The sequence below is a fragment of the Varanus komodoensis genome, unplaced genomic scaffold (assembly GCF_004798865.1).
Source record: "Varanus komodoensis strain SLA01 unplaced genomic scaffold, ASM479886v1 scaffold58, whole genome shotgun sequence".
NCBI lineage: Eukaryota > Metazoa > Chordata > Lepidosauria > Squamata > Varanidae > Varanus > Varanus komodoensis.
The window spans coordinates 1,315,461-1,339,899 of record NW_025336197.1 but is presented as its reverse complement, the minus strand read 5'-3'; the positions used below and the strand labels follow the sequence as shown (position 1 = coordinate 1,339,899).

At 39.5% G+C, this 24,439-nt stretch overlaps 1 protein-coding gene across 1 annotated transcript in view; it reads right to left on the bottom strand.

Moving 5' to 3' along the window:
• The window catches only part of KCNH8 (potassium voltage-gated channel subfamily H member 8), a 191,847-nt gene extending 167,739 nt beyond the window's left edge, over positions 1-24,108 (bottom strand). The window contains exon 1 of the mRNA XM_044449406.1: positions 24,033-24,108. Within this exon, the coding sequence (XP_044305341.1) occupies positions 24,033-24,108 (76 nt within the window). The remainder of the gene's footprint in view (positions 1-24,032) is intronic.
• Between the last annotated feature and the right edge of the window lie 331 nt (positions 24,109-24,439).

Below are 24,439 nucleotides of genomic sequence, written 5' to 3'. Positions count from 1 at the left end.
AAAAAATAGATAGCTAACATGTTTTACAGTTCTGTGGGTTTTAGGCAGCAGCAACATTTAGCCCCACTGGGTCTCCAAAGCTGTAATCATTTCCCAAAAACACTTACTTGGAAGCATGTCCCCCTGAAAGCATGGAGCTGGCTTTAAAATAATTTGTCCATAAAGCTGTAACACTTTTGCATAAAACTACATTCTTGGTTGCACAAACTGAAGGATTTAGAGCCGCTTCTGTCTGAACAACCAGCTACTCTTCTATTACTGCAGAACTCTGTACTATTTAATAAGTTTCCAAATGAGTAGACCCTTTTATTGCTAAACACACATGAGTGTTATTATTTTCTTTCAAGGAAGTATATATTTCCTTTGCATTATTGTTTGGGTTTGCATTGTTAATACACACATGGTTCTAAATGGTTTAGCATCCACTTGAGAAACAAAGAAGACCTGTGAGGGAAAGCAGCCTCAGGATAGCTTGTACCCTGGTTTCCCTTCCCTGCCTGCCCCTTCAAAGTATTCCTTTTGAGGTCATTTTCCTGACATGCAAGAGTAGCTGGTGCAGCCCTTTCTGCAAGGGGCAAGGGGGTGTTGTTGGTGATCCAGTTTCAGCTCTGAGGCTGGAATGCTGTTTCTGATCTTGGGTCTGGGTATCAGAACATTCTGCATCTCTTCAGATGCTGTCTCAGGGTCTCAGGGCCATAGGATTGCACCTTAAGTAAATAATGCAAAATTCTGCTAAGTCTCTGGTGGTTTCCTTCAAAGAGAAAGCACTGCATCCATCATTCTTTTCACCACTTGGAAAATCCTGTTTTTACCCCAGTGCAAATTTAATCAACATATTCACTTAATTGAGTGCAACATATGAATTAATAAAATGCAGTGATAGGACCCAGTCACCTATTTTAAAGTAACATATAAGACTGTATGCAGTAAGCTTCTAGCATCTACTGAATATTTCTACCAAGCATGTAATCTGTTTAAGACAAGGGAACCCAGCTAGAAAAAGAGACCTGTTGGACCTATTTTCTAGGAGGTATAATTCTATGCATGTTCTTTATCCCCAGCACAGATGGAAAGTTGAAACTCTGGAATCTTATTAAATAGCTCCAGAGGTCTAGAGCAATAGAAGAGAAGCTGGTTGTTAAGGTTAGTCTAATAGAGTTTTGTCTCTGAAAGCAAGAAGCACCATGGAGGGAAAACAGACAGAACACATGGCTCCACCCTTTCTTTTGCCCCACAGGTACGAGTCCAGCAGGGCTTCGAAAAGAACTGAGTATTCCAACATGCAGCTGCTCAACTATACCAGCTTGCTTCCTAACATGCTTACAGGACTCCATATGTATCTCTCTTTCTCTTCATCTCAAACTGCAGTTTTCTTCTTTATTATACTTAAAGTATTTATAAGCGGCCTTTTAGTGAAAGTTCTCCAGTAGTGAAATGCAATTTAAAATGATAAAACCCAATGAAGCAAAGATTAAAACAATAACAGAATCATAACACAATCATAACACAACAGGCTAATACACACATGCAGTAACACCCAATTAAGTCCTGATTCAATTGCAGGCCAAGGTAAATGAGCCTTTAGGACTCACATGTAATGATGGAGCCCAACAGTTCAAAATGTCAGCTGTATTTTATCACCCTGTTTTAAAAAGAATGTACACCTATGTTATACTGGACATGGTTCATCTTAGAAGAGACACTCCCTCTTCTAAGAAAAAAGGGAATCATCATCTTTTAGAATGATGCTTGTCAAACCATACAAGTATTTGTATTAGGAAATATGTGTTTAATACCTGCAATCCAGTTAATCAGGAGCACAGTTTTAAATAATTATAAACTTTAGTAGATTTAACATAGCCCCGTGTCCAGTTTTGCAGAGGACTGTCAGCAGATAGTTGTCTAGTTCAAGCCTTTCTCTCTTGAGGAGCTGTCCAGTTCAAAGGTAAAGAACTACTGTATATTAGGAAGGGAGAGCAGGGCCTTGAAGTAGCCCCGAAACAGTATCTGGGCAGCAGACTGATCAGGCACAGTGGACCTGTGTTTTTCCATTTCAATGACAGCATATTCTAAATTTTCATCTAAATATAAATATAAATTCTAAATATTCTAAATTCTAAATATTCTAAATTCTAAATATAAATCAACATCTGCAAATGTCATGCAGATCCCTGTGCTCTCCTGATCTCTCTTTTTGGCAATTTCTTACTTGGCCACTTCTCAGTGATGCATCAATTGAATAATTCAGCACTGTTGCATGTCTATATCGAGAAAAGCTTCTTTTGCTTGATAAAAACAAAAGCAAAATGAGCATGTGAGTCTTACTGAAAGCAAACCAACCTCAGGGCAGTTGTTTGCAAGACAAAGTAGAATCATGTGGTCCTGGAGATGTAGCACTTCTTAAAACATTGCTGGGCAGTGTTATATGCTCACCAACAGAAGTTGCTCCCCCAGTGAACGGTATCACCATGCCTTTTCTATGTTATTGTAAAAGGAAGGCTGCCTGGTCTGAAGAGATAATGAGATTCATTATGGAAGCCCTGTATTGCAGGCTGCTGTGGGAAGTTGGCTTTGTGTTTGGAGGATTGCCCTTAGCAATCAGCCATTCAAATACTGAGCTAATGGCTTCCCCTCAGAGCAAGGTAAACCAGGGTAATAAAGGCTGGACTGGGAAAAGCTTCCAGAAAAAGAAGCAGGCAAAAATATAATAAGGCTGATAGATGTAAGAAACTTTTCTGAGGTGGTAAAAGCAATAAGTTCTATTCCTCTAGCATATTCATTTGAAAAAAAAAAACTGCTGGTGAATTTGCTGCTTCTTGCAAAAATGTCTGACTATAAAGTATAAATTTACAAAGAAAAATGTCTTGTTGCATCTACATAGTCTTGATAATTTGTGGTGTTTTTATATATGGGGGCTGAAAAAGAGGTAGGCCCACTTAAACCTCATTCTAGGCTGCCTTCCTAAACAGATCTTAATTGATTGCATTTCTCTGTAGTCCAATAGCTCAAGCTCCCTTTTGAGGCATAAGCCCTGTTGTATTCAGTTGCATATACTTCAGAGTGAACAGGGATCAGCTATTGCTTGTAGAGTCTTGGTGAATACGGTTTGGATCAAATTGAGAGGGGGAGAGATCCAAGGTTGGGGGTTCTGTATACCCCACAGTGTCTGGTCCTATCACTGCAATTCATTATAGGGTGTACCATGGCAAGGCCTGTGCCTTGGTATGCGTGTAGGTATAACTTCACTTAGTGTGTTCATCTCTGCCCACTCTGTCACATTGACTAAAGGTTGCTGCATGAAACTAAAGGCTGTTCCAATCCAGGTGCTGCTGGATCCACTCACTAATAAGATCAATAAAACAAGATAGTCCCTGCCCATATGTTTGTATTTTTAGAGAATGAAAGACTATAATACATCTTGGTACCATCGTTTTGAAGTTCTTACATGCCATCACATCATCTCTGACATAGGACAAGCCTATGAATGAATGCCTTCAAAAATGGCCTGTTCTTCCCAGCTCAGCTCTTGTAAATTCAAGACTGTAGCTTCCTTTGTGGAATCAATCCATCTCGTACTTGGTCTTCCTCATCTTCTGCTGCTAATCACTTTCCCAAACAATGATTGTCTTTTCTCCAATGAGCTTTGCCTTCTCTGATATGCCTGGAATATGACAGCATCAGATTTGTCATTTTTGCTTCCAGAGAAAGTTCTGTCTTGATTTGATCAAAGAGCCATATGTTCCTCTTTCTATTGGTTCAGTGAATTCATGAAGCTCTTGTCCAGCACAATGTTTCTCATACATCGATTTCTTCCTGTTGGTTTCCTTCAGTGTTCAGCTCTCACATCCATACGCAGTGATCAGAAGCACAGTAGTGCAGATGACCTGGGCCTTAGTCTTCACTGAAACATTCTTCTACTTGACAATCTTTTCTAGTTCTTTCATTGCTGCCCCTTGAAGTCTCAGTCTCGGCTGAAGCCTTTTAATTCATGAATGAGCCATGGTATGCAAAATCCCTCATAATTTCAATTTTTTCATTGTTGACATTAAAGTGTAATTTTCTGCAGACAAAATTTTTGTTTTCTTAATATTCAGCTGCAGTCTTGCTTTTGCAGTTTCTTCTTTCATGTTCATTGGAAGTCATTTCAATCCATTGTTATTTTCTGCTAGTCATATAGAATCATCTGCATATCTTAAATTATTGATGTATTTTCCATCAGTTTTGCTCCTGCTTCCTCTGATCCTATGCCAGCTTTCCTTATGACATGTTCTGCATACAGTTTGGACAGAAAGGGAAATAAAATGCACCCTTGTCCGATGCCTTAGCCTGTTGGAAACCATTTTGTTTCTCCATATTCTGTCCTAACAATAGCCTCTTGTCTACAATACAGGTTATGTATTGGGACAATCAAGTGCTTTCTTTCAGAAAGCATTGTTTTTCAGTACCCTTATCCAAGCAAATGATATCTCATCACCTAGTCAGGCTTTCTGGAGGAATGGGGTTTATTCAAAGGGGGTGAATTTTTTTTAAAAAAATAGATTGTGCACATTTTTGTGCATGTTGCAAAAATATAAATTTTGCATGCCACCACTAAACTAAAATGTTTTTATGCAGTTTTGAAATGAGTGCAAAGAAAATGTATACATATATCCCAAAGGGGATTTCTATTGGTTTCAGTGCTTTTTTGTATGCAGACACAAGAAGTCTGGAAATGTATGGAATTTGGTCCATGCCTAGTGGGGAAAACTTCCATAAAAATAAATAAATCTAACTTGGTGGACTTTTCACACATCCCTAATTTCATCTTTTGTCTTTTACTGTGGCCATATCTCATCGAACATAAGACAGGCTGTATAAGCAAGCATACATTAAGGGTCCATTCATGCTACAAACATGTATTGATATTGTAGCATAATGTGGGTGCTGACAATATTCTGATTCTATCCCATCATGGGAATTACTGTTATTAAATCAGTGCCCCTGAATGAAGAGTCAGCAGTGATGTCGAAATAATACCTTCATTTTCGGAGGCAATATGCATCTGAATGCCAGTGGTTGGTAAAGAGGGAATGACTTTTGCTTTTACGCCCTTGTGGTCTGATTCTCAGAGGCATCTGGTTGGCCTGATTCAGCAGGACCGGATGGTGTTGCTATGAGATTTAGTATACTTGAACAGGAATATCCATTAAATATTCCACAAGGAGTATGACTGGAAACATATGCTCTGCCAAAAAGGTTCTGCTGAGCCCTCTCATGGACACCAAGCTAAAGCTTCTTCCTCCACACCATACACACACATACAGCTCTTCCATATGGTTAGATACAGAACTGAAGGTGCATACTAAAAATGTACGGGCTAAACTACAACTACACACCCGAGTCCTCACCAGTTAATGATGGGATATAATTATATAATTTCATGTGTCAGCATGGAAGGAAAAGCAATACAATGAAGTAGCTTATTTTCATTTTTCAGGCTTTTCTATTTGTTTGCTGTCCATACAAATCTCTAAATACATGGTTTTCTTCCTTCTGCAAACTGTAGTCATGAGTTCTAGAAAATGAATATTTGTGTTTTCAAAATAGTAAAAAAAAAAAAAAGTTCAGCTTTGCTTTCCCTCCCTGAAAACTAGGCAGGTAAAGGGAGCAGCTATTTATAGGCTCTCTTTCTTTCTTTCTTTCTTTCTTTCTTTCTTTCTTTCTTTCTTTCTTTCATGCAGCGATACAGGGAAGAGAGTATCAGGACCACAAGTTCCACCTGAGACCTAAGCTTGTCCAACAAGATGTTTCTAGGACCCCCTCATGCATATTTTTTGAGGGCTTTCTCCACACAACCAACAACCCAATTCATGTGATCAGAGGATATTTGTGAACAGGAGATGCTGCTGAGTAAGGTTTCTTCTCCACTGCAGCTTTTATTCTAAGATTTATAGGCGTTACCCATAGTGGTGAACCCATGTGGAGGATGACTTCAGTACCATGCATAGTTCCTACAGATTCAGGAACTATCAGCTGAGGATAGGGACACTGACGATCTAGAAGTCACCAGCCATCCTTGCTTGTGAATACCAGTTGCTGGAGAATATAAATTGGAGGGCACTATTGCACTTATGTCCTGGATGTGGGCTTTCCATAGGTCTTTGGCCAGTGTGGAACCAGAATGCTGGATTAAGCAAGCATTTGTCTGATCCAACAGAATGCTCAGTTTTTATGAACAGGAATTTGCAGGTAGGAAGTGTTCCCCATGTGCAACTGTTTGAACAGGGACACCCTCCAAACATGACAGCCAGGGTGGTGTAGTGGTTAACAGCGTGGGAGTGGGACTCAGGCGATCTGCGCTCTAGTCCCTGCTCAGCCATGAAGCCAACTGGGTGACTTTGGGCCAAGCACAGATTGCCAGTGTTGTGGTTGTGTGGATAAGATTGAGAGCAGGAGGAACAGAATGATTTAAGCCACTTAAAGGTAGGATATGAATCTAATAAACAAGTAATATTATAATGCCACTTTCCCTGAACTGGTATCCTCCAGATATTTTGGGCGTTGACTCCTATCAGACCCAGCCAGCATGTCCAAGAGAGTATTAGGCTGAGCTAGGCTGATGTAGTTAATAAAGATAGCTTCGGGAGGAAAACTGTCCCTCAGCAATATGTGATCATTCTTCACGGAATGAATAATTGAAAATATTTCTTATTTTGAAATGACAAATACACAAGTGCAGCACATTAGGACCAACACATCAGTAATTGTCAAGCCGCCCCCACTATTTCCCCAAACACTGTGGGTCCTTGGAGTTCCCTAAGGCTGCTGCTTGCCAAGCAGGCTCAGATGATGTGCTATTCTTCTTCTAGGGTGCCATTTCAGTTGCCACACTATTTCTTCCAGCCTGCTCCACAGCTGGTAAGATTCAGTAGCAAGTATCCAGCAGCTAGCAAAGGAGCAAAGTACACAAAAGCTTAAAGGTTGTTACTTCTTTCTGCAACAGAGCTCTGCAAAGAGTTCCCTCATCCAGAGGCTGGATTTCAGCACTAGCCAACCAGAGGCCTCTGGGAAGCAAAAAACCTTGGCACAAAGGTACAAGCCATCTCCTGCTATCGCTGCTTAGCAACTGGTATCCAGCAGCATTTATTTATTTGTATCCTCCAAGGACACCAGGATGCCATGCAACAACTTTCCCCAGTACATAGGAACAGGATGATGTTGGGGATGGTTGATTTACATGTTCCTGCTTTTCATCTCCATTTTATCCAAACTGCAAAGCAGGATAGGCTGAGTGTCCGTAGCTGGCCTAAAGTCACCCAACAGCCTTCATGGCTCAGCAGGGCCTAGAACTCTGCCCTTCTGAGTCCCAGTTCAACACTTTAACCACCAAAACACTTATCGTGTTGTAAGCCGCCCCGAGGTTTCAGCAAAGGGTGGCATAGAAATGTTATAATAATAATAATAAAAAATAATAACACTTGCAGTGCAGAAACCCTGTGTACTGCCTCTGGAATTGGAGGCCCCAGAAAACATGTCCTCGATTTTCCTTAAACAAAGGAAGGGGAAAGGGAAAGGAGAGGAGAAGGGAGGAAAGGAAAGGAGAGAAATGTAATGGGAGAAATGAAAAAATCTAAATGCTTAGGACACTAGAAGTTATGGAAACCATAATATCAAGCTCAACTCATTTGATTCCTTTTGTTTTTCTAGTTTTCTTTAATGTTTCCTAATAAGTATTCACCTTTTATTTTTTTAAATTTAAAAAGATGCTGACCAAATGAATTGCTTGTATAATACACTGCCCTTATTGCTTCTGAACATGCAAATTATTTTCTCAGGTCACTGAAATGAAAAATAAATGTCAGATTACAGGCAGTCCCCAGGTCAGGAATGTCCAAATTAACTTACTAATTTAGAAATCTGAGTTAAAGACAAATGCTTCATAGTAACTAATATGGGAACTGCAATTGAACCTTGACTTTCACAGGTTTAACAACTGTGAATTTGATTATTCACAAGTTTGTCATCCATAATTACTGTAAATGGGATTTTTTTATTGGAGTTTTGAGGCCTACTGTGGAAAATTGGCATCACCATAGATACAGAGGAAGTGAAAGGGAAGAGAGGGAGTGCATCCAAGCATGCCTTCTTGTCCTGCTCATCTAAAGAGGGAAATGCCTCCATCCTTTCCTTGGTGCAAAGAGGAGGCACTGGTGAACAAATGGGAGGTTAGAGATATATGGTCAACAGTATTAAGGTTTTTGATTGGAGAGGGAGAGATATTCACAGTTTTTCCACTTTTGTCTTGTGCCCCTAACTGCCACAAATATGGAGAGCTAACAGTGCACAATCTAACTTACACACAAATTCTAGTACAGGCAGTCTCTGGGTTATGAGCGAGTTCCATTCCCGAGAATGTTGTAAGGTCGAATTTGTATGAGAAATGAACAAATATCTGTGTTCCAATTGATCTTTGCAAAAACTTCTTACCAAAAACAGTGGAAGGTGATTGAATATTTGGATTTACATGGGGGCATTTCTTCTACACTATTTTTGTATCAGTCATCTAGCATTATTTTCCCTTGTGGAATTGCGGCCTATAAAACTATACAAGCAAATGTCTGGGAACTTTAGCTCAAGTTTTATATGAAAGCATTTAGAACAGCCTGCATGGAGCTATGCAGAAAGCATGGTTAGGAGTAGAACACCTAACGTGTAAAATTTGAAGCCATGCAGAACCCGAAGTCGTCCGTATTACTTCAATTAGTGATGACATGATACAACACAATTTTACTACAATTACTGCAAAGATGAGTACAAAGTAAAATTACAGATGAACCTTTGATCAGGGATGGTGGTAGGACCCAATTAGCATATCCACAGATTACAATGGAAGAGTTCACCATGAGAAGGAGCCCCACATGCACCCCCAAATTTTCTGAATGGGTTTCCTGCACCTGAAAACTGTTTCTAGTCCTTGCTTGGAGCCCTCCACACCTCCGTCGCTATGCACATAGAGTCCCTTTTCACCCGTGTCAAACATGCAAATGACAGTGCAAGGAATAATGCCTGACAACCCTGCCATGATTTCTTTGGTTGCATGCAAGGATTGTCTGAACACCTCTCACATTGCAATATTTTCTGAGAATGTATCTGAAGATCAGGGTGTTAAAATATCTGGGGATTTTGGATACTGAAGGGTTCCCCCCCCCTCCCGTTTCTTATGTGTTTGAGGGACCAAGATTGCACTCAAAATCAAACCTGCAATAAAGACACATTCTTCACTTTTGATATCATCATTTCCTATAAGTTAAAAAGTGTTCCATGAAACTAAAGCCTCTAACAATTTCCAGGAATCAGCAGTCGTGTCTGGAATTGCTCTCAGGTCCTGCCTCCCACTGCACTTCCCCAGCACTAGCTGTGAAGAGCCTGTGTAAGTGAAATAACACCTAGTGTTGCATGATAGCACAATTTCTTGCTGTAATTAACATCTAAACCATGCAGGGAAAGCTTCGAGATTAATTTTCCCATTGGTTGTGCTCGAATGTGCAAGGAACAGTCACGTTTGTGCACTGGCCTGACTAGTTAAGAAACAATAACTACCCTTTATATTATGGGAAGAGAACCTGTGGCCCTCCAGTTATTGTTGGACAGTGGCTCCCATAATCCCTGGTCATTGACCATGCTGGATGGTACTAATAGTAAAACAGCAGTCCTGTAGTGCCTGGAAGACTAACAAGGTACTCTCCAAATAGAACTCCCAGGTAAGAGTGTGAAGTATTGTAGCCTTGCAACCTAATCCTAAGGAATCACAATAAGTTGAAATAATTGTGATCTTCCTATTTGGAAGGCAGTGCTATAGAACTTGCTGTCATTCACATCTGGGAAACATGTACAGGATTTGGTTGTTATCCCACGACCATGAGTGCTTTGTGTTGGTATGTGCTGATTCCCAGTTTCAGCTTTCCAGCTAAGGCCAAACTTAATTGCACCAATATGCACATTTAAAAAATGACAATAGCAGTTGATTGTGAAAGGGGAACATGACCTTCTTGGCCATCTGATTGGGCACTGTAGGAAACAGGATGGTGGAGTAGATGGCTCAGATAAAGCAGGGTTCTTCTTAAATTCTTATGTTTTCATTGACAAGAATCTATTCCATGCTTTCCTTCATAACTCCAGTTCAGATGCAAGTGTATCAGTGCTGACTCACAGTCTAATAATTTTCTAAAGTCTTCAGCATCAGCTCAGTAAAATACCATCAGTGCTGAGCCAAGGCACAGAAATTAGAATTACAGGCAGTCCCCAGGTTATGAACACATTCTGTTCCTGAGAAAATGGAAACTCATATTTCAGTCAAATTTGTATGTAAGTTGGATCACATGTAGTCAGCCCTCCTCATTTGTAGCGGTTGGGGTGCAGGACCCTGATAAAAGTGGAAAAACCATTAATATCTCTAGCCCTCCCCCACAAACTCACCAGTGTCTCCTCTTTGCAGCAAGGAAATGCTGGAGAGATTTCCTTCTCTGGATGGGAGGGGCAGGAAGGCGTGTTTAGACATTGGGGTAACAGCTATTGCATGCATTATATGCTCTCTTTCATTATCTTTCGGGGGAAATCCCTATCTTGGCAGGACAAGATAATGTTGAAATATGGGGCTGGCTAATTATATCCACTGTATATCAGGAGAAGACGTCCATTGTTACATGAGAGTTTCTGTACAAAAAGTTTGCCTGAACTCCCCTAAGGTAGGCAGGTTTGTGGAAGGACCAAATAGTTATGGACCTAAAAATATGAACTGATACTTTCTTTTTCAGTCTTCTCTTGCCTATTTCCCAGGCCCAGAAACTGCAAAGTACTCACAGATCTTAAATGGTAATTTACTTTGTCACTGTGACTACATTTAGATAATGTTGGCTATGATGTCAGACCCAGTTTACCAAACTGTTATTAAAATGTTTCCTTTATAGCAAATGGAGGAGTTAAGACCCACACAGTTGCCTGTGCATATACAGTTGAACCAAACCCATAATCTGTAAAGAGAAACTGCAGCTTCCCGTATTGCTGCTTCCCTTACTTTGTTCTTCACCTTTGTCAGAACCTGAACAAAATCAAAATAGTAGGTAGAAGATAGCAGGGAGTAAAATATTGTCTTTTTCAGCTTACATGTTGTGAACCTCTTGGCTCTGAAGTGTAAGGCTAGTGTGATTCAGAAGTAATAAAACTACTACAAAACCAAATAGAAAAGAATAGAGAGCTTTTCTATATGAAGCATTTATTGTTTGCACATAATTCCTTATTCAAGATTGTTTATGAGTTCTTAAGATGACATCCTGATCCTCCAGTGTCACTTCTGTTTATAAAGAGCCCTTTCCTGGGTTTGTTTTTACAATGGGGAAAACCAGGTGGTGTTTTTGACAGTAAAAGAGTAAACTAGAATGTATATAGTGAAAAGCTGGGAAAGTAAAGCTCTTTATCTAGAGCTCAGATCCTGTTTTTTTTCTGACAAAACCACCTCATGTAAAAAAGTTCAGAGCTGCATTGTAAGTGAATTTCATTTTAGATGGTCAAAGGAAATCAGTTTCTATTGTTTGGGATCTTGACAAAACAAATCTCCAGCAGAAGAAATGGATTTTATTGGATCATAGCAGTTTGTCCAATGGATTAAAAAGTTAAATCAGAATTAACTAACTTTGTGTGAAAATCTCCATTCTATTTGTGGGCAGAAAAAAATGAAGTGGCCAGTTTACTAAATATGGCCATGGTGAGGATTAATTCTTCAATACTTCCTTTGGTTTAGCGTACACAATCACCAGCAACAATGACACAGCTTTTTTCCCTTGAGTTGTGCTTGAAATGATTGTGTTGTTGCTGGCCACTGTGTAGCAGCTTCCACAATGCCTCAGACCTGGCAAAGGTCAAAGGTGTGAGGATATGGCAGCCATCACACACACACAACTGTGTGTGAGTATATTCTGCAAAATAGCATCCTTTTCTAGGATAGAGAGATGAAAAGGAAACTCCCTGGGATTTTTGAAGAAAAGAGTTCTCTGAGAAATCTTGGTTCAAGGCTAGAATTAACCACAGTAGAAGCAGAATAGCAGAAAGAGGAAGATCTTCAATTGACTTTTTCTATGTTTTCCTGAAAGCCTGTGTGCACTGAAGACTGAAGCATACCTTCTCTGTGATCATACATGAATGTTCCATGGAAGGTTCTTACATCATGATTTATTGCTTCCTGACATGTCCTTTCAGACTTTAAGAAAGACAGGAGCTCTCTAAAAGACTATAAAAGAGCAATCCTATGGCCCCTAGACAGAGAGTAGAGGTCCATAGGATTTTTTGGGGTTTTTTTTTTCCAACTCTGAGCCTGTAAAAGAGCCCTTACCTCAGAGTTGTATATCCACATATAGATTATCCTCCCCACATCACAGGTACTATGAACTGTGCTGTGTGCTTCTCCGTGGTCACAAAAGCAAGCTTGGAGACGGAGTTGGCAATGTCCTGAGAGGGGAAGAGGTAGAGACCAAGATATGATGTGTCTTGGTGGTGCTTTAGCCTCCTTCCATCCCCATCTGAAGTGCCACAAGTAGGCAACTAAAACTGACCATCTAGTTGCTTGGCAGAGTGGAAGAAGCACAGAGTCAACCTTCACATCCATACTCCTCTGCATAGGATGCCCTTAAGCTTATGAGTTCAGAGGGCTACAGGCATCCCCACTAGACAGAGCACTAAGATATGTAAAACATCCATCAGTACATATTTGCCGTTAAACACAATCTGAAAGCCTGAGTATCAGCAGGCAACCAATCCCTGCAACAATCTATTCTCTCATTGCTTCTTCTTCTTTAATTGTGCAATTTATAAACTGTTGCTTGGAGCCACAAATTAACCATGGTAAATGAACTGTAAAATATTGAACCACCATGCAAACTAGTACAATAATTTGGACATTAAGGGATAATCATTTTGCTGTGATCAGCAATAATATGTTAAACTATAATGGCTGGAAATCTAGTAATTGTAACACTAAAAATTGCCCTTGCATGAATTCTTTATCATTATCTGAATTTCTGCAGAAAGAAAATATCATCATTAGGGTAATTGTTATGATTATGTCTATTTTAATTACATACAAGCCGAACTAACTTAGGGAAAACTTTGCAATCTTGATGTGGAATCCAAAAGGGCTGAGTAATTTCCTGACAGTTATAATACCAGTATGCCAAGGAGTAAAGCAAGTTCTGTCCCACCACTCACCATAACTTCTCAGCTGTGACTTCAATGGTGTGGCTGAAGGCACAATCCTATCCATGTTTAGATGGGCAAAAAGCCAAGAGTTCCCATGCTGTCTGGAGTATGCTAGAAGCTGTATGCTGGGTATTTTTCTGGGTTTTATGGTATGCATAAAATTTCAGAGGGTTTTTTTTTTAATCCTATATGAAAGAAATTACCCTGGGACATATTATGGGAAAAAAACATGCCGGGCATGCTGTTAAAATGATAATAAACTAGACATATAAAAGAAAACCTTTAATTAGCTTCTAATGCTCATATAGAACATAGAGTTCTCCAGTGATTTAGATTTCTAGAAATATGTTCAACTGTTTGTGATAGATCCTGAAGTTTCTCCTTTTCTTTTTCTGCTTTCAGCAACAAATGATAAGGAAAGTATAAGAAAGGGGAAATGAAATACCCTTTCCTCTGTTTAATGAATGTTTAGGTGATAAGGGGAAAGGACGGGGGGGGGGGGGTTCTCGCTATTTCGTTAGATGAAAAAAGAAAATAGAGCAAGTTTGGCTGAACTGAGAAAAGTGAATTTTGTTATTGATTTGCCAGTGATGGAGAGTGGAAGCCAAAGCTCACTGAAGCCAAAGCAAGTAAAACTTTGACCAAAAGATTATCTTGAAGATAAAATTGGAAATGCTGTTTAAAATAGTACAGAAACTCATCATTTTTCATCACCAGCTAACTAACACTATTCATCTGCCACAGTGGTTACTTGTGTAGCAATTGTATTTCTTCTTCCCTGTATGGTTTATTTTCAACAGCTTCCTGCCAGTCCCCGAATGGGGAGATTGTATATAGCAGATAACTTAGGACTGGGCTATTGGCACTGTTATGTACACCTTATACCAATGGTTAATATTTGCCTATATTTTCCAATATTTCTGCATTTTATGTTTTATTTTGGTCTGATCTCTGACTTTAATAAATTATTATTATTATGGCATAATAATAAAAACACATTATTAAGGTATTTTTTCACCATTTTAGCAGCTATATCCATTTCAGATATTTCATCAAGTTGATGTGATTTTTAAAATTAAATTATTCAAAATCAGACATACCAGCTAATATAGATGATGGCTTCTGTTATTATTACAATGACAACTGATGAAAAATCACATTGAGTACCATGCAGTTTTGCATATTTAAATAAAAATAATTTGCATAGATAATTTGAAATCATATCTTTGTTTTGCATTTTCATTTAAGAATTTATAGGAGGTATTGTGTTCTCTCAGGCTACTTATAGACAAAATATATTTCATTGAGGGCACTACACCAGTCATCTAGTCCAACTTCTTGCTCAATGTAAGAAATCCAGAGTTCAGCCAAGATATGAACTTTCAACCTCTTAAAGTGTACCAGTGAAGGAGAGTCATTCAATTCAGTTGTCAAACTGTTCTTATTATGAAGACATTTCTACTAATATTAAATTGAAAACTATGCTCCTATAACTTAAGCCCACTCCAGTTCATCCTGACCTCTGGGGCAGTGCCTAACAAGTCTTGGCCCTCTTCTATGTGACAGTTATTTTAGATAATTGAAGAGTGCTATAGAATCAGAGAATCGGGGAAGGGGAGACAAAGTTTGGTTCTGCTGCAAGGAACATTAGTATACTTGTTCGAGGACAAAGGAGAAAGCAGTGGGAGAACAAGTATGGAGACCCCAGTCATCTGTCAGACACACAATGGGTTTTTCCAACAATCCATACTGTAGCTTATTCTCAGGATGGCTTAGTGTGTTGTACAAATGCATCATTATGGGTTATTTACATCAGAGTGACTATATGACACGGAAAAAGGAATCAGTTTGGCTGTAATCCTAAACAAATTTACTATAAGGTAAACCCCACTGGACATTACAAGACTTACTTTTGAATAACACATATATAATTGACTTATTTGATATTTAGATAATGACTACAATGCTGTGCAGATTTACCTGAAAGGAAGCCCTATTCCCAGAATGAGATTTACTTCTGAGTAACCATGCATGAGGCACACTCTCCAAAGATGTGTAAGCCCAGTTGCAATGAATTATACTATACATGAGCACTAATGGATTCATTTTAATTGGCAGCTTCTCAGACATTTGACATTTATTATTCCTGTTATTTGTATTGTGTATATGCTAATTTGCTGGCTTAAATTTTGAGTAGAAGTGTGTTCTAGCAAGAAATAAGTAGTAGAGATTAAATTATGCAATTCACTCTTGGCCTCTTCCTGTAGAGCACATTTCAACCCATTAACCATCCTCCAAACAGCCATTTGATAAGCAGCTCCTTGAGTTTTTACCAGCCAGTACAGCTCCCCATTTCGTTAAATATCATATTTAATAAACAGTAAGAAATTTTCAACATTATTTAGCAATCATTATCTTCCTCCTCATTTCTACCTTTCTATACTGATCGCTAAATAGAATTTATGATGGTCCAACATATATTACCATGATTTGCTTAAGCAGTAGAATTCTGTAGCTCTTAATATGGAAATATTGGACTAATCCATACCTTGTTGGGATGTTATGGGATCCACTGACTTAGGGTGGCAGACTTAGAAGCCTGGTAGTCTGAATTTTCTCTTAGACATAAGCTGACTGGATTGCCATAGAATACTCATTATCTTTTCAACCCTGATTTCCCATTTATGAATTGGAAATATTAATCAACTTCTTACAGGGTTAGTGTGAAAATATTATTTGCACACAAATAGTGTTAACCATAACACCTGCCCTACCCAACAATGTCAAAAAGTGGGTTTTAATTGGTTGTTTCAGAATTTATTAATGAGTACCATGAGTCTGTCCTCTTCAGTCTTACATTCAGAGTGATATATGGACAGGGATTAAATTAATTAATTAAATTTATTTATTTATTTAAACAACTTATATGCCACCCCATCGCATGAAATGCATGTGTATTTCTAGACCAGTCTTCCCCAACCTTGTGCCTTCCAGACATGTTTGGACTTCAACACCCAGAATTCCCAGTCAATAGCCCTGAGTTGCGGTCCAAATGTCTCTGAAGGCAACCAGGCCAGGGAAGGCTGTTCTAGACAGAAAGGTTTGAAATAGTTCAATAAAACTTTATCCAGTCTAAATGTCCTGTTTTTGTTCAAGAAAAATCAGACAGTATGAAGCTCATTTCAAGTTCCACAGATATTGAGAACTCAAAGATACTTTGACATAAAAAATAGGCCCCTAACTAGGAGATACTGGAGAATACATAGCAATCTTGTAGCAGTGATTTTTAGTTCCACACAGAAGAAGGACAGCTCTGTTTTCAGTAAGTTCCTCTTGGAAGGCAAAGTAAAATTATAGTCCATCAAATTCAAGCCTTAAATAGCCCTGGGAGCAGGAACTTAGACTCCCACTAGCTATCACAATGCCTTCATTAAAAAGAAAGAAATGAAAGACTTATAAGAATTCAGAGCGAATAGGAACATTCCAACAAGACATTCAACTGTACAGTTTGTAAGCATATCACTAAAAACCCCCTGCAAACCTTCCTAGGTGATCATGTAAATTGGCAATTATTTCTCATTTGCTAGAGCCTCCCTTCTCCAGATAAGTCTCATATCCTGATTGTATTGCATATATGAAACTATTTTCTCCCAATAAATGTGATTTTCGTTTTCTTCCCAACTGCTCTGAATGTAATCGTCTAAAGAAACAAGCAGCAGTCTGTCCAGAAGGCAGGAGATTTGTAATGAAAGTGAATGCAGCTCTGGCCATCACTGGAAGCAGAAGGTTCTGCTACTTTGATAGTTACTTTAAATCACCATTGTGAAAGATTCCTTCATCTTACTGAAGTTGAGGATGCTACTTTAAATCGTGAGTGCAGAACCTCTTTCAGCATAATGACTGAATTCCACTTCAGAGAAGCTCTCAGAGGCCATATGCTGGTACTCAGCAAGGCCAAATGGAGCAGACAAAAAATCTAGAATAACAATATGTATTTCACTTAAAACTCTTACTGTCAGTATCTAGGCCTTAGGACAGACCTTTCATCTTTTCCAAAGAGGGAAAACTGCACAAAAGCCAGGAAACCATCAAATGATGGGTACTCAGAAGAAAGTGGGTGGTCCAGAGAAAGGGCTGTGGCTTTACCCCAAAGGTTAGATTTTATCCCTTGGTCTGCACTCCCACATTAAATAAAAGTGCGTTCCTAAGCCTCAGAATTGCCTAGAAAACCTAGATATAACCATAATATTCTTTAGCAATCATACTGCTGCTCCTTGCTTTATGCAAGTTATTTCTTAATCAAGCCTTTGAACAAGGGACTTGGCTGGACTGGGGACAATATGCAAAAGAACTGCTTCCTGCTGAAGCACCAACAGGAAGCTGGCAGGTGGGATCATAAAGAGTATGAGATTATGAAGAAATGAGTGAGAGTCAGGGCAGCTGGGAGGGAGTGGAGCAGGGCAACAGGGAATGCAGGAAGTGATGTAATGGAATAACTGTGGAGGCTCAGGTATGTAAAGCGTAGGAGTGGAATGGTGCGAATTGGTGTCCTGCAACAGCAGGGGGTTGGACCCGATGGCCTTCATAGCCCCTTCCAATTCTCATATTCTGTGATAACTACCAACCACAGATACAGTGTTCCTTTCTACCTTTTTGCAATGTCTTAAAATGATTTAAATCTTATTTTTCAACTAAATAACACAGCCATGTAGTACTAGATAACTATTTTTGTTTGTTTATTTATTTATTGTATTACTATGCCACCCAATAGCACAAGTGCTGTCTGGGTGGCTTACAATAAAACAATAATATACAACAATAAAAACAGTAGAACAATTAAAAGAATACAAAATCTAACAATAAGCTAAATGTCATAATAAGGAAACACAGCAATAAAATTAGAAGAATATTTTAAAAAATTAGCTACCAAAGTAGCTGTTAAATATACATTTCTTTACTTGTGCCAAAAGGAGAACAGTGATGGTGCCAGGTGCACCTTCTTAGGAAAGGTGATCCATCGATGTGGACTGATCACAGAGATGACCCTTTTCCAAACCATTTCTCTTTGGGGATGGCTCTTGGAGAAGGACCTCCAATGAAGATCTTAATGGTCAGGGAGAGACATGTAGAGAGAGCATACTTCTCCCCTGCCATTCATTTTGACCACTTGCACCTGCAACTCCCTAGAATAGGGATGGGTAACTAGTGGCGTTCCATATGTTTTGGCCTCCAACTGCCTAAAAGTGATGTAGTTGAAAACATCTGGAAGACCTCAAGTTTCCAATCACTGACAAAAAAGTAATAGTCATGTAACACCATGTTGATCTCCATTATACCAGATTCTTATCCCAGACACTTTGTCCTTCTTTTCTATATTTTCCATGTGCCTCAGTGGTAAGAACAGTGCTTATTCGTATGAAATATCCCAGGTACTAGAGGTATGCCTGTTTAATGCCCTTTTGATACCTGGTTGGGCCTGAGACTCTGGCCATTGGCCATTTGGGTGGGTGTTTTGTAGTTGTAGGTTACATGATGATAATGAATTGTTTAATTTTAATTCTTTGTATTCCTGTTATTGCTTTAGAAATTTTATAAATTCTGTAAATTGTTGTGTTTATTGCCTCAAGTAGCTGTTCTGATTTTGCCCTCTTGCATCTTGTTTTATATTGTATTTTATTGTATCTTGTATATTGGATTCATGCATTTGTAAACCACCCTGAAAGCCTTTTATGGCCAAGTGATGGTACAGAAATTTAATTTAATAATAATAATGAGTTCAATGGGGCATTTCCTCCATGGAACTGGCTATACATAAAATTGTAGCCTTAGGTCAAAGTTGTATACATAGTTAGTTAGAAATAAGCCTACAACTCCCAGAATTCACTCATTGCTATATGACTTGTTGGATTTATTTGTCTAAACATACCCTCTGCATTCATTGCATGGAGGAAGGGGGGTAGCACTGATCTTTGCCAGCTCCTGCCCAGATTTTCATCCAAATGGCCATTTTTGGGCTTGTAGATGAAGTGCCACATAAAGGAACACGGTATGGAAGGAATATGCTTGGATGCTGCATAAGGGAAAGAATCCCAGGTCCGACACCATAGGACCTTACATCTAGAGACAACATCAAGGGGGGCACAGGATTGCATCTTTAGGAGTTTCCCACCCCACCCCTTCCCAAGTAATCTACAGTTTACTTCACTTGGGTGTGTCCTTGAATACAGTTCAAGAATTGACGCTGGTGCAAAATGTCACAGCTTACTTCTTATTGTCAGCAGGACTTTAAGAATACATAAATTCTATGCTATATTGACTTGTATAAGTTGTCTGTTCATGTCTGAGTGCAATTCAATGCAGTGATAATCATCAGGTATACGATTTTACAAGGCTGGGGTTCAGTGCAGTTTTCCCATATAACTCTTCTTGTCCATTAAGTGTCTGTGAAATAATGAGGGAGGGAAGGAGGAACAGGCACTGAATACAGCTCTTTTGATAGTGGTCCTCCAACTTGGAATTCACTTCCTACAGAAGCTTAATAAAGGTTCACTGTATAACCTGCGAGAAAAAAAGTGAAACTTTTTAATCTCATTAAATCTGGGTTTTGTTTAAAAATCACTGTTCTACAGATATTGTAGTTATTCTTCTTATTGAAAATCAGTATTGTATTGCTATTTCATAGATCGTGAATAAAGCAAGAAAGAAGAAATAACCTAAAAAATAAACATATAAACATGTATGTGAAGGCTCCTCTCAACTCCTATCAGCCTTTCGACGTGTATTTTTGTAACTGCTGTTTGGACTGCAGTCTTATGTATGCAGTCAGAAGTTAGTGGTATTAGGTTTAGTGGGATTTACTACTGGGTCATGATGGGGACCTTACAGTGGAGTTCAGTGCGTTCCCCTTGAGGCACCCGTGCCAGTAAGATGGGGGACTTGCTCTCCCCATGCACTGCTGCCAGCAACCCCTGACCTACTTATTGAAAACAATTTTTACCCACAGACTGAAAAAGTTCCTAGTCCATACTGTGCATGTCTATTCAGAAGTTATGCCCCATTGAAACTCCTGGGCCTTAATCCCAACTACATGTGTATAGAATTGTATTCTTAGTTTCAATTTTAGCTTTCTTGGCTTCTTTTTGAAAAAGTCAAACACTCCTAATTAGACATCTACTGTTTTAGAATTTGAGAGAGGAGAGAGAGGCCATGTAAATACTGGATTCTCCAAATATATTGATGCCTTCATTACACTTTATTTAATTCCAAGGTGGCTTCCTTCCAAATTCTTAGAAGGAAGACTCGGTACTGATGGCTATGAGACAACAAAAGCTAATTTATTGGATGAAATATATTTATTCAAATAAAAAGTTGAAAGTAAAAGATTTAACACTGAAGTGTGAATACTTTAAGAACACTTAGGCAACAATCTGATATCCACTTACCTGGGACTAAGACCTTTTGAACTTAATTGGGCTTATATCTCAATACACATGTGTAAGATTAGGCTGTTGAATCATATAAAATTCTGGTAATAGCCAGAAACGAGTGACAGATCCATGAGCCTTTACTTCTCCAGTAATTCTGCTTCTGACAGTCAGCTGAATAGATATTCAGCTTATTTTATTCGTCATAAGGGAGATTAGAGCTTGGGAGGTGCCCTTTTCTATAACAAATGTCAAGGGGGTAGGGTTTAGCTCAATTAAAATTAAGTTTTAAATAATATTTTATATTTACTGCCAAGGAACAGTTTCAAAGACAGAATGGAAGCTACTTTTTATCTGATGCTTCAGTTGGCAGTGTTTAAACATATCAGCATGTATCTTTAATAATTTAGAAGAACCAATAGTCCTGTCAAACAATACTTGTGATGAAATACAATCCATTCTTCCTCCCCAGTGTTTGATAGCAGGGACTTCTATAACAGGGCTTGCCATAACATGCATACCTGCAGCCAAACTTGTAGGGTTTTCACGCACGCATAAATGTAGGAACCAACTCTCCAGTTTGGAGAAAATATGTGTACCACTGCTCTGCTATGGCAATGGTGAATAATGGGTATTGCACACACTGAATAATGAGTTTACATGTGACATACCACCAATGCTCATTATGAAGCCATGACTGCTACAAAGAGCTTCAGATAAATGTCAAATTTCTGAATAGGACTGCAAAACACAATTAAGAGCAGGATTATCTATAGTTATTAGCTAATAATAAACCCTTCATATTCAGAAGCAGTCTACCTCCAATAACCAACAGGAGTAGGGGGAATTGAGAGACAAGCAACAGGAGACAGTTGTCACTGTATATCCTATGTGTGAATGTTCCAGGTTGGATGGTTAAAGAGAAAACATGGTCTAATCCAGTAATATAGTTACTAGATTTTTTGTAGGCATGTTCCACTTCAGTCAATGAGATTCACTTCCCTCTACTGTTTGGTATCCAAGTGCAACAGATACAAGTTTTGATTGGTGGTAACTCAAAGTATTATGCTATTTCAAAAAAGAGTCCTATAATTAAAGATGAAATAGTTTGTTAATGTATTGTCCCCTCCCCAATATTTAGATATTAATCACAGTGCTATATAAATCAGAACATATTTCACAACATGAATCCTTTCCTGCACTGTTGCCCAAAATTAGAATTAATTCTCCATCGGATTAAAGATGTTTTGCTGGATTAGAGTCTTGCTGATGACAAAATTTTATCTCCCCCCCACCCCAACAAAGGTTTAAAATAAAAAGAGCTCTTTTAACCATTACTAAAAATGTTACAACAAAACTTGTCTTCAAGATTTTTATCACCACAATATCACTATCAAGGGGAGCTGTCAGCATAAAATTTGCAATATGTATTGTGCTAAATTTCAGGATCCAGTCTAGATCCAGATCTTGAGCATTCAGAAATCATGTTGACTCCAGTGAGGGAGTTAAACATGTGCTTTAACTGAAAGCAATAGGATTTGCAAGAGCTTTTCGTTGGCTGGATCATGTTCCATCTCAAAATGAATTTTATGAAATTAAAATTCACATCAGAAAGAAAAATAGGAAGAACACCCCACAATTCAATTGCATTGTTATAGTTAGTCCCACTTTAGAATGTGCATCCCCTTCTTTCAGCTTGTCTTGGTTGTGGTGTAAATTGCAGTTCTTACATCCAAGGTCCTTCCCTGAGCAATCCCTCGACAGCTCAATAGCAGGTGCACGACATTACACATGTCCTTGTGACAGTTTATTTGATATAAGGCTTCTATTATGAAAACGTATTTCCTTGTATTGGGAAAAATAAGCTTGAAGACCAACTGACCTAGAAGATACACTATTGGCTTTCGAAACCTCGCTGCATTGTGTCTGCATGCACCACCTTCCATGGTAAAGACCTGGCCATTCACTTGGACTCGCAAACTGGTATGGCTAGTAGTGATGATGCACAGGATACACAAACAGAGGACAACTTTATGCCAAGATGAAAGCCTTACTTTTTGTTGGATTCTACTCTTCTTTCCAAGACACAGTTTAAGACAGCCTTATGATTTCTGGACTTATTTATGTAGCTGTAGATCATAACAAACCTTTTGCAATTTACAACTGAGACAACTACATATATATCACACATTGACCGAGGCTGTTCACTCCAGCACAAAGTTTATAAAAACAACCAAAATGAATTGCCAACATTTTGGAAATTAAACTGCTTTATGGTAATCCTTCTTATGCTAAACATCACAACAGTCAAGTGAATCAAATTCCTGGAATTTAACTTCTACTAAATATATCTTATTATGTATGTATTATTTTATAGACCTATCTAAATAGTTCAATCACCAACTATCAGGGCAGTCAGCCACAGTATAAAAATGTCGACCAATATAAAGTTCAGTAACCTTTTCAACTATGTGTGTGCACGTACATGCATGCGTTCAATAATAAACCCTCAGACAAAAACCCCTACTGAGTATAATATATGACAATGGAGCCATGAAACAGGGATTAACTGGAACAGCAGGAAGGCCATGTGTATGCAGGGAAGGAAAGGGAAATGGTCTTCTAACTGATTGGTGGTGGGGATGTTTCAGGAACAACTGGAATATTAAGAAGAAGCCACCCGGGACGCGAGCAAGCTTTCAAAGAAAAGTCCAGGATTATAGTCCGGGTGCGAAAGGTTGGATCTGTCCAGGGTTCTGAAAAATCTACCACGTTTTCCTTTCCGCGCGGCCGTAATACTCTCGCTCATTAATCGGACGGATAGAGACTTCATTCAGTAACCTCAGACAACAGCTGTCTAGCCAATACAAATCTAGGCTTGCAAGAATTAAGCTTTTAAAGGGGGCGGGGGTGCTTTCTAAAGGATCCGTAAATCAAAGATCCGTACTGAGAATTAAGTCTGGGTGTTTGTCTCTTTCCCAGTTCCTGCATCCTTTACTTAGAAGCAGATTAGACACGCTCTATCTAAACCCCGTGTACAAGTGGAAGGGAGAAAAATCAGTTTTGAACACTGACATGCAAAACACAGGACTGTTGAATACCAAAAGTTTCTAAGGTGCGGCAAAGGCCACCAAGATGATAGGCAAAAAAAAAAAAAAAAAAGCCCTATATTATCACTATTTTGGAAGGGAAAGGAAATCCGAAGAACACCCCTTTGCCCCACCCCCTTGCAAGTCCATAGTAAAGTTTGACCTAAGACGTCCCCGCTTTCCAGGCAAGAGCTGGGAGCCGGCTGAGACCCGGAAAGCGGCTGCTCTTCTCGGACCACCACTGCTCCCCACCCGGCCCTCCTGCGGCGCGGCTTCCCCGGGCGAGACTTACGTGTGCCGTCAAACCGAGTCGCGATGGTGTCCAAGAAGGTGTTTTGAGGTGCCAGTAATCCTTTCATGACAGGCATTTTTCCAGCTCGGTGTGAAATTCTCCATCAAAGTTTGCCTAGGAAGGGCGTGTTGGGCAGAAAGTGCAAGCGCGTCGCTGTGGGAGGTGGAGGAGGGAGGAGGGCGGGGAGGGGGAGCAGGAGGAGGAGCGGCGGCACCGCGGACTTTGGGGCATAAGGAATGGGCGCCGCTTTGGCTCTCGCCGCGGCCGCCGCTCGTGCCCACTTTCGCCGAGTCCGAGCAAGCGCCCCGCTCGCCAAGCCGCCGCGCGCGCGCGCGCCCGCGCGCCCGCCCGCCCGCGCGCACCCCGCCCCCGGGCCGGCTTTCCACCCGCTGCCGCCAGCCCTCCGG